General features: G+C 32.4%; 1 protein-coding gene across 1 annotated transcript in view; it reads right to left on the reverse strand.

Moving 5' to 3' along the window:
• The window catches only part of LOC106111844 (A disintegrin and metalloproteinase with thrombospondin motifs 1), a 104317-nt gene that overhangs the window by 29250 nt on the left and 62643 nt on the right, over nt 1-12424 (reverse strand). The window contains exon 3 of the mRNA XM_013294001.1: nt 3532-4083. Coding sequence (XP_013149455.1) covers nt 3532-4083 — 552 coding nt within the window. The remainder of the gene's footprint in view (nt 1-3531; nt 4084-12424) is intronic.

Consider the following 12424-nt stretch of genomic DNA (forward strand, 5'->3'; position numbering starts at 1 on the left):
CATTTTGGGGGTTTCCGGTGGCCGCTTGCTCGTTTGCCACCTTATGTTATAAAAAAAAATGCGAAAGTTTAGATGGATGGATGTTTGTTAAAGTTTGTAGCTCAAACTGCTGATCGTATTTCACTGAAATTTTGGATAGACGTAGAGGATAGAAGAACACATTGGCTACTCAATTTTGTTTTTTTTTTTAATTCCACGCAGACGAAGTCGTGGTCGAAAGCTAGTCAAATACAATACAATCCGACGTCAAAATTATTTAAAACACTCCATCTGTAGGTAACATATCTATATATCAATGTAATACAGGAGTACACTCAGATCAACGAGACGCGTCATGAGTGTAGGACAGTGGAAAATAAAGGCGAGTGTACACAAGACCGTTAAAACTGTAATATTCGTGTATAAATAATATTGGTGATTCTATAAAAGTGTGCATAATGCAGAAAAGAGAATAGAGTTGTACTTAGTAAGAAAAGCATACGAAAACCACGTCTCTTTTTGATTCGAACGGAATGAGTGTGATGACATTTTTCTGTATATTTCCGCTCAGTTAATGTAACTTCCTTTCAGTTCAAACAATGACTGTAAAGTTAAATTGCTAATATCGCAAGTGAGGGTTATTTATTCAAGTAATTTGGAAAGGCATATGTTTACTTGGAGCCAAATTTACATTTACTATATAATTTGGTATGTATTCTAACACAGGCCTGTCGCAGGACCTGTTCAACAAAGGTTTTGGAACAGGTATCGCGAGGTCATCGCCCCCACAATATGAGCTTGTAAAAATATAGTCGGATAACAGTATTTATCAAAAACCGATAATAAGTATAATGAAATGATTTATCTAGTCAGTCCACAGGGTTAAGTAAATAGACAGGACATTATTCTTTGTCAGTTCTTGCTGTTTTTAAGTGCGTAAAGAAATTGAATTTCGAATATACAGCAATACTGTTGCTTGCGACTGCGCCAACGTGGAATTAAAAAAAAATATAACCCATGTTACTCTGTGGTTACGAAGCTTTTCAATTGTGAAAGAATATTTAAATCGGCTCAGTAGTTTATGAATTATTTCAATACATACAAAAGTATAAAAATCCAAATCTCTACTCTGTATAACAGTATAAATAAGGAGAAACTAAATAAGGAAGAGAAACTAAGAAGGATATAATGAAGTAAAAAGGTAAAATAGTAAAGTAAGAAAGATAAGCCAAAAAAAGGCTGGGGAAAAAAGGAATAAAAGGTTCCTATGCCACGCCTCTGTGTTCCTTCAGACTATCCTCTACATCTATGCCAAATTTAATTGAAATCCGTTAAGTCATTTAGGCTACAAACTCTAACAAACATCCATCTAATCTTTTATATTTATAATATTAGTAAGATTAGTAAAAACGGATTAATAGAAAACAAAAAAATAGTCATTCAATCGATCTAAAATTTAACCGCTACTACGTAATAATAAACAGAAATAATACCTGGTTTTAATCTAGCGAATCAAAACAGTCCATTAACACATATCACGCGCAAAACTGGATTCGATAAAAATCTGTCTACAGACTAAGCAAAAAATTTGTGTATCGTCTGTTTTTTTCTTATTCTTATATTCTCATCATTCATAAATCTAAGCAAACTTCATTTGTTTTTAAATCTGGTTTTATTCCATTGAACTTTCCTGTTTTAATTAACGTTAACATTGCAGTGTCTGTGCAGACTGTTTTTTATTATTTTAGCTGTCGCCTTCGGCTATGTTTATAATCCTTCATTATTATATGTTCTTCTAGATTATGTTCTACATCTCTGTCAATCGTTTAAATCTGTTCAGAAGTTAAAGAGATATCTTCTAACAAATATCAATCCATCTAAACTTTCGCATTTATAATATTAATAAAAGTAAGTTTAGTACATTTTTGTTAATTTACCATTTTAGATCAATTTCCCAAAAGAAGGAGGTACTCAATTTGTCTGTACGGTTTCTTTTATTATTATTTTATATAAGCTTCAAAGTTTGTATTTTAATATAATTGCCAGCAACTTGTTTCGCACGAAATTAGAAAAAGTAGAGATTTTAGTAGGGATTTCTAGGGATGCTAATTTCTTTCTAGTAATTATAAGCCCATCCTACTAAATAAATTCAAAGAAATCATTATCATAAAGTCTTTGAGTTTGTTAATACATAAAAATATCTATGAAATACATTTGTACGTTAACATTATAAAGAGATAGCTTTATATTTCTGGTTGTGCAAAGTTTACCAAATAATTTTATTAAGTTATAGACATTTGCCATAGAATGTGGAAATACATCTATACTATTATAATAAAGCGTAAACACACACTTCTTTGTTGCCTAAGATATCAGCAATTACAGCATATGTTTGAATAATCCTATCTTCAATAAAAAGCCTTACACTTGCGTCACGCTTTAGGCTAAATATTTTCACGCCATTAAACTTAGGGGGTAAATATTTTGGATAAAAGCCCTAATGTGAGAAAGAGATCATAAGTTGCTGCCAACATCAAGGAACCAAGATTGCCAAAGTTTGTCATGTCATGTCATTTTGACAATTGCTATTGATAATTTGACACATGCAAACAATAAAATAAAATTTTCATAATTTCATGCGGATGAAGCCGCACGGGAACAGCTAGTTTTGAATAAAGTTAAATGTAAAAGGAATCATTGGACCTTTGACTTGTATCGACGACTTATGTTCTAACTAATCTTACTTATGTTCTAACCTTTTGGACACACCTTTTGGCCTTTAAAACCGGCCTATACTGAGGATGAAACGATATTTAGATATTTCTCATATTACCTTAGTTTGATTTTAACATAATAAAAACAAAAAAAGTTTCTTATTTACACCTTATTTAGGTAGGTATGAGTAACAAATCTTTAATTCATTCAATATATCAAATCTCCTAACCTCTGAGTAATCATACTAATACTTACCTAATATTATAAATGCGAAAGTTTAGATGGATGGATGTTTGTTAGAGTTTGTAGCCTAAACGACTGAGCGGATTTCGATGAAATTTGGTATAGATGTAGAGGATAGTACGGAAGAACACATACGCTACTCACTTTTGTATTTTTTAATTCCACGCGGACATAGTCGCGTCCGAAAGTTAGTAGTAAATACAAACATGAGTCATAAGCATAGCAAAAAATAGTTTAAATAACGTGTTAAAATTTGCAGTTACATGTTTATTATTCAGACAATGTATAAAATAAAATTTATTATTGTTTTTTGGAAGGAAAATCACGTGACACAAATGGAATATTGTTGCTAAAAAGTCAAAGTCAAGTATGGCACTAACTAAATATTTTGGATAAAAACCCTAATGCGGGAAAGAGACCATAAGTTGTTACCAACATTAAGGAAGCAAGGATGCCATGGTTTGTCATCATGTCATGACATTTTGACATTTGTAATTGATAATTTGACACATGTAAACAATAAAATCAAATTTTAATAATTGTATGCGGATGAAGTCGCACCGGAACAACTAGTAGTTAATAAAATTTGCTTACCGTACTCAATTCTTCATAGTCGACGCCATGTGGATGCGACTCGTTCGTCAACGCCCGCCACATTTTCAATCCATCCTTCTTTAGTAAACCCTCTTGCTTCCTTAGCACCAATTTCAACTGTCTACCGAATGCTTGCAAATCAATTTTATGCACATCTTCATCTTGATCCTGTACTTCGTGTACATTATCACGTAAACTTTCACTTGAACTACCATCACTATCACTAACTTCACTTGAATTCGATACACTAAACTGTACGCTCACTGTATTATTCAAATCTCCTATAATATCAACATCTTGGATATACTCTTTCGCTTTATAAAACATCTCATCGTTTAACAACGAAGGAGGGTTATCTGTTTTCCATGATTTCGTTTTATCATGTGGAACTTTGTTTGGGTTTGTTGTATGGATGTTTGTTTTATGAGCGTTATGGATATGCCGCCTCGCTAAATGATGCGTTAATTGAACCAAATGGTACTCTGGTACATGACTGTGATGCTCAACGTGGAAGACGTTCCGTAATTCGTCAGGGGTCATGTGCTCGTGAATCTGGAACAATAAATTTTATTGTTAATGAAGTTGGAAACATTCAAAACGTATAGAGGAGGCAGAGTTGACTTCACTTGAGACATTTTTCACATAGTCAGCTCTAACGCTATTTGATAGCCTCAAAACCATATGTCAATATATTTAATTGTATTTAAAATAATCGTCAATATTGTGTAAGTTAGTTTGTTTCTTTTCTTTCTTGATTAAACATTTTCGTTGTTAAGATATTGTTAATTTTGTTAAGAACTGCATATTTTAATGTTTATGTTGATTTTAATTTTATTTTCTATATCTTAGTATTATCGACTTTTATTACAGACTGTTTTAAATAGAACTTTGAAGGTTGATCAGTTAAACGCATATCCGTAATGGAAGTATTTTTTTAAAAATTTCATACAAATGTCAACAGTAAGATACTGGTAAACCTTGATAACGGTCAATAGCGTACGAAACGTGCCTTTCTAGATACATATCTAGATTTTTAAGATAAAGCTAGGATATATAATTTAAGATTGTTATTTTATACAATTTAGTTAACTCAATTTGACATTAGCACGTGTCCAAAGCAGTCAAATTTATCTCCAATCTATCTGATAATACAAGTACAGTCAGCTACATGAATGTAGCATTATCTTTAGAAACATGTATATGCATTAAGTTTAAAAATAAACATGCACTTATTCGTAAACTAGCTGTACCCGTGCGGCTTCATCCGCTTAGAATTAGAAAACTTTGGTTTAATGTTTACATTTGTCAAATTCTCAATTGCAAATGTCAAAATTAACGTTACCATAATAACCTTGCTTCCTTAATATTGGCAGCTTGTAATTTATGGTCCCTTTCCCCTACGAAGGTTTTTTTCCAATTAATTTACTCCAAAGTTTATTGGCGTGAAAATATATAGCCTAAAGCGTGACGTAAATGTAGGGTTTATTTATTAAAAAAAGAATTATTAAAAAATATGCTGTGATTGCTGACATCTTAGGCAACAAAGAAGTGTGTCTTTACGCTTTGTTATAATAGTATAGAAGTATAGATTTCACGTGGACACAGGCTGCAGCTAGTTCAAAATGTAGCACAAACTTTTAATTATTTTGGAATGTATGTGACCTAAAAGAAAAATTAGACATGATATATGATTATGCTTATTCTACCAATGTATTTATGGTTTAAATTCGGACGGAATGCAATTACCATACGTGTAGGCTTCACTTGTCGACCTCGATATAATGATCCAGTTATTATATAAGAATGATTTTGGACAAGTTTTTTATAGGTTAGTCTGCGAAGAAAGTATTGTACATTATTGCATTATTAAGAGCGGGCCACACTTTTGAATAAACTATCACAACTGTTGTCCGATTGTCGATTGTTTCGCAGACAATTCAACTGCTTAGTTGCAACTAAACATCGAGTAGTGCGCACCTCCATATAAGATCATAGGAATCAAAATGACTAAAAGGTTGTGTGATAATTTAGTTTCAGGTGTGTTTTAACGGTTTTAAATAGTCTTTTAAATGTCTACAATTGTATCTAAATTGAATTGTTATCTTTTTTAATGTTAACAAATTAATTTGCGATTTAATTTTATTAATAAAAATTTTTAATATAACAAATAAACATTTGACAATTGAATTAAAAAAAAAAACAAGATTGCAGTCAGAAATGCAAACATTTTCCTTTGTATGTGCAAACAATTTTGACACATATGTCTAGGAGCATAAAGTTTAAAATCACTTAAAGTGGTAATTAATAGATAAAATATGGATATGAGTCTTAACTCTAATCGCATAAAGTATAATTTCGGTAATCTACTTCAGTAACGAAACCTACAAATCGCAATTCGTATCAGATATTAAATTGAACCTTAAGTTGTTCGTCATAGAGTCTAATTTTAATTGTAATGTACGTTGCAAAATTCGGTTGCGTTCTGATTTAGTGGTAATAAGTGACGGTCACTGGTAAGTATCGGAACTTAGCCTGAAGGTCTCTAGAAAGTTAAACATTGGTGCAATTGTTTTGAAGGTTTTAGCTTTATACTAATAATCCCACCCTGCTTTACTTAAACAAAAACCAAATCACCATAGATCTATATAAATAGATAGGCGATTGTTTGTAAACGACAGCAAAGATAGCAAATTATTAATTCTAAAACACTTCGCGGCGACTTGTAAAGCGCCGGAATGGCGAAAATAAAATTACACAAAACACCACAGCTTAGCCTGTCCATTAATAGAGGTCTGTGCAAATCAGTAACGAATCTATAAAAATAATTCCTTGAAAATAACAAACCACCCTTATTGTAGCTGTTATGTCTATATTGTACAATTATTATTACTTTGATGTCAGTGTCAGCCGAGGTATGCAGTGATATTTCTACGTAAGGCTTTCTACATTTATACCATAACAATTGAAAATTGACATTTAAGTAATAAATCTACATTGATTGAAGATTTCAAAGTAATAATAATTGTAAAAAACATACAGATGACTGCCTGCTTCTTTTTGTAAGTCAGTCAGTAACTGCATAAAAATCATAGATCTACATGGACAGCTGGAAGAGACATTTTATTCTATATAATGTGTCTGCTATTTAATAGTCTATGCGTTTAACAATCCGACTTTATAACGAGATAAAAAGTATTACATAAGTTTACTTTCTCGTTACCTCGTACACCAAATACGTTTCAATCACTAGCGATCGTGTTCGTAATCCTTATTGGATAAGGAAGTATATTACGTAAGTATTTCTGGTTCCTATGCAAACATCTACGGATTAAAAAAGTCAATGACCTCTGACAGATAGAATATATGCATATAATTTTTTTTTTTCAAAATATATTTACGTTCCTGATAACGAGAAACCAACTTTGAGCGTCGGTGGCTCAGTGGTTTGAGCACTTGACTTGTATTTTACAGGTCTTGGGTTCGAATCCCATGATGTACCAATGTGATTTTCGGATTTTCATATGTAGGTACATAATTTACCCGACGTTCTTACGGTGAAGGAAAACATCGTGATGCAATCTGCACATAACAGCGAAGAAATTTAAACATATGTGTGAAGAACCAACCCGCAGTACAGCGTGGTTGACTATGTCCTAGTCACCCTAACTTGGGTAGGCTACGAGCCCCTCAGTGAGGACGTATAGTGAGCTGGCTATGATGATTGACGGGAAGAATGACGCACGTAGGAATATTATAAGCTACTCTTTTTTTTTAATTCCACGCTGACAAAGTCACGAGTGACAGCCTGCATTAATGTTATAGGAAAGAATAGTTGTAATGAACAATCTTCGAAACAATTACCGCTTTACTAAGCTAAGTAACAAAGGTATATAGAAAGCTGATGCTCACGGGAATATTTTAGACGACCTTTTTTTATTCCGCGCTGACGAAGTTTGTGTGCGACCGCTAATTGGAATAAAATTGTGTTTCGATTTTCTTCATAAATATGGTTTCCAAGTTGCTAGACATATTTTTATTGTTCTGGCCTAAAATAAAACCTCGTGTAATCATTTCGAAACATCTCTGTAGAAAATCTTTCAATGATTTTACTAAACGATCATTGAAGCATGAATTTTGACATAATTTTTTTATGTCCCTAATTTTACCAATTACTAATAAACAGGCATACATTTCGTAAGTATTTCGTCCGTTTCCGACGGCTTACTAATAAAGCGTAATATTTTTTCACACGTTTACTTACGCACAGCTAACATCCGTTCGAAAAACCTTGTAAGTTACAACACAAATGGAACGTGATAAAAACTTACTCTTACATTTGCTTAAAACGCTCCGATTATAAAGTTAAAAGATAATCACAGGTTAAAAAAAGCGCGCGAAAATCGCAAACTGTTGTACATCTGACATTTGATCAGACGCCATTTTGTACCCGCTCGACTTGACTGCCATCTTGGCCCGACCTTGCTCCAGAAAGCAGTTGGCTCGTTTCGCAAGTCGGTGGGAAAATTCGTTCATTTGTCGGCTAAGATTTTTATTCCGTCATATTTATGCTCGTCTAAGATTTATTACCTTCACGCAACATAATTTACATAAAAATTCTAACATTTCACTACTAGTAATTCCACGCATAGCAATCATTTTAGCATTGACAAACTTTCTTTTGATATCTCTTAGGCTGTCTTAAGAGTGAGAATGCTTCCCTTGCCTAGTCCAGGAATTTAATTTACACTCCACATTTATTTCATACCATAATCGGTAAAATATCATGTCTTAACCAACGGTTACATTTTACTGTTACTATATTGTAGTTATATCAAGGAAAAATACGTCAAAAAACAAACATAGTTATCCTTGTTTAATCACGGTTCCTTTCATTGTGCCTAATAAACGCAGAGCATTGTTTCGCGGGTCATTGTCTGCGAGCAAACTTGTTTTTACGTCAATTCCTGCATTAACATACAAACGAAATCTCTCATAGCATATATAATATGTTATGCAAACGATCCGTTATTACAACTTTCAGTTTCTTGAAGGATTTATTTCATTGTCTGATAAAGTTGATTGAAACATTTTTGAAGATAAAATTATATAGCCCAAAATAATTGCCAGATAGAATGCTCCGTATTACAAACAGTTTAAAATAAATTTAAATAAGATCAGAAACTCATATCCGAGTATAAACAAGGAGGAAAAGTTTAAATACAAGATATTTGAGCCTTCTTACATGCAATTAAAGATAAAAAAAGATATCAGGAGAAAATTATTTGTGGAGTATAGTAGTAAAAAGTTTGTAAAAAACATTCATCTAACCTCAAAAACTCGATTGTGACGATAGCCAACTAAATATTTTAACTCGCTCCATAAGTGTAGTTTTTTAGTACATTAACATGGCTTAGTTTTTTTCTGATTAGTATACATTGACAGTTTCTTATGCTCATCTATAATTACAGCAAAATGGCGGCAATCGAACAAGATGGCGGCCGATAACTTGTCAGTTTGCTCGTAATGTAGTCAATAAGTATGTCGTGAACTTTTTACATATAATTACGTTATTACATAACATATTTATGTAATCACATCAATCACAAACACATAACAGTAATAAAACTTAAGAATGTTATTGCTTGATCAGAAATATTAAGACCCTCGTCTTATTGCGGTCATCATCCACTTGCCCTTATCCCTTACGGAGGGTCGGCACAGTATATGCTGCTCTTCCATACATCTCTATCAGCCGTCATATCTGAAGCGACACCTTTATTAAGCATATCCTCTTTCACACAATCCATCCATACTTTCTTCGATCTTCCTCTACCTTTGTAGCCATCCACATTCAATCTTAACATTTTCTGGTTTATGTTCCCATCGTTTCGTCGCATAGCATGTCCATACCACGCTAACCCTCGTCGTATTGCGGTAAAATATGAAATTAAAATCTGCGCACATCAAACGATTTAAGAAGTCAATTGAATCACCTCCTGGATCTTTACGTTCTTGGTTACATCATACATAAACAAAAAAAGTTTGAAAACAGATTTAAATCCGACTAACAGTAGATTTAAGAAAAAAAAGATGTAACTACAAAGACGACAAAGTTGCTGCAAGAACTACAGCAGCAGGAAATAAAGAAAATAATAATAATAAAAAACAGTAGATTTCATTTGCCTTAAATATTAATACAGTCTCAGTTTTTATATGACCGAGAAAAAAGCACAGACGTAAACCGTACCAGACCGTTTTTCCTAAAGACATTTAAAAGCTGCGTTGTCGTATTCATATAACACCGCCATATTCCCCGATTGTACATTGTTTTATATAACATGGTATCACACACTGTTCCCTTAACGATGTCACATTTCAATTCCCATAACAATAGCTTAGAAATAACATCTCTTAACTAGACTAGTAACAAAGGTCAAAATATCGCGAGAAACTTCAACAAGTACATAACGACCCCTTGTTCACTTATCCTTGAAAGAACCCGCATGCCGATCTTAGCTGCAGTCACCATGTACGGGAAAATATGATATAAGCCATTGTAAATCCTTTTGTGTGAAATATTTCGTCTTGTAAGGCCAAATATGATTAGAGATACAATCTATCGTACATACAAAACAAAAAAAATATACACATATGATATAAGATAACCTCCAAAAGTTAGTGGTATAATCTATGGTCGATTTCCCAGCTACATTTAACCATTAGTTAGTGTTATTGGTTCGGTAACTTTATAAAATGTGTTTCCGAATTACGACATTTGAGTTTTATTCCGTTTTACTAATAAATCAATAGTTAAAATAGATAGGAACTTCAGAAACCCACCTTAAATGTCGCACTGTGAGATAATTACAGAAATATTGCCTTAGTAGATTACAAAATTATACTCAGCTTTTAGTGCCTAATACAAAATGAGTGAGGCAGTGAGTGTTTTGATAGCACAAGGTGATACGAGAGCAAGAGGCAATTCGTTAATTTGGAGAAATTACCGAAGCCAATATACACTTGTAAGTCAAAAGTTTTAGATAAGACGATATAAACGAAGCAGAGACGCACATAAAAAGGAAATATACCTTGTCCTCTACCCTATCAAATCTGTAAGACATATTGCACAATGTTAAGTAAAAATTTGCAGTCTTTATTAAAAACAAGTTGCTATGCTTTTTTAAAAAGACAAAAGTAATACAGAGCATTGTAAAGATACCGAAAGTGGTTACTACACGCATGCACGTCAGTAATTACTTCACTAATGTTTTCCTCAGTCGTGACGTGCCTCGCGAGCCGTGACAGCAGCTAACCTATATTAGTACGGACTACGGAAACCATGCTAACACAATATGTTGGGATTCTTCCTAAATACGAACGGCATATTAACATAAGAAAGTACAATATAGTAAGGACATGAGACCGTTTAAGACAATACTCTTTTAAACATAAATAATGACAATAGTATCTGTTAAGCCAGTAGGTAGGTTTCGAGTAAAACACATGACAAATAAAATCTTCATAGGGCATATTATAAAGTCCTGGTACTTTTAAGTGATTATTGTGTAAATTATGGTCTATATTTCAAACAATTCTCACGATTAAATATTGTACAACATAGTGGAAGTAAAGAGGAATGAAGAAGTTCGAAAATAGTGAAATCATTGTCACCTTACATAGACAGTTGTGACATGGAAAAGTTACATTTGTACATTTTTTACGATTCACTTTAGCGTCCGGGGTTTGGCGATTTCTTAATTCTTATTTATTTCCAACACTTACCCAAGAAATCGAAAACAGGATATAAAATTTTAAAAGGCCCTTAACCCTTGCATTTTATGACACGATATTGGATGAGTAAGATATTCTTTTTCGATTAAAATTTAAATAATTCAAATTAATGTAATACAAGCTTTAAAAGAAATAATTAACAAAATTACAGACATCTTATTCCAAAATAAATTACAGAGGGACACCTTAATGCGTTTCCTAATTTAAAATGAACTGCAATTTGCATTATCGTAAACGTATGTTAATCAAGAAACATATATCATTAAGAAAAATAATTTGGGTACAGATTTTTGGTAGCCGAGAATTTCATCTCTGTCACTCACTTTAAATAAAGCGAGATGTAAAAATATTGTATACATGTTCACGAAAGAAAAAAAACATCAAATCAATGTTATTGAAACATTATTATAACAATCGACATGATATTAAATAACCAAGCAATATAATGTAGATCAAATTGTTTTATTTATAGCTTTTGCCCGCGACTCCGTAAACGTGAAACTTAAAATATTAAAAAAGAAAAGAAAAAATAAACCCTATGTTACTCACAGATAAATTACCTTTCTAACAGTGAAAGAAATTTTAAAATCGGCCAAATAGTTTTTGAGCCTATTCATTACAATCAAACAAAGTTTTCCTCCTTATAATATTATTATAGAAAACAAGAGATACATATTCCCAATGGAATTTTTTCTAACCCTTCTGTCAAATTCCCTTTCCTATCCTTTCATTAAAATATAAACATCTATTTCTACTTATTATGCTCATAAACGTTGTATTAAATACTTCGACATAACCTCTATTGTGAAGAAAACCAGTTCTTTAGTAACACTTTAAAATTAAAACCAAGTAGTGGGTCACGTAAATCTATTAACTCAACACGTAATCATAAGAAATCCAAGTGAAGTGGTTCAAACTATTATAAAGGCTTGTACACATGTAGATTATTTTACTCTATGTTTTATACTCGTATATACAGTTCTCTACATCTTTTGAAAATTTGTTAATAAATTATATAACTTTAAACTGTCGTGGTTTTTACAAATATAATGTTCGTAAGATACGGGTTTCTTACCACGATTGAATTGTTTTAGCTCCCGAT

The sequence above is a fragment of the Papilio polytes genome, unplaced genomic scaffold (genome assembly GCF_000836215.1).
Source record: "Papilio polytes unplaced genomic scaffold, Ppol_1.0 DF824146.1, whole genome shotgun sequence".
NCBI classification, from domain to species: Eukaryota; Metazoa; Arthropoda; class Insecta; order Lepidoptera; family Papilionidae; genus Papilio; species Papilio polytes.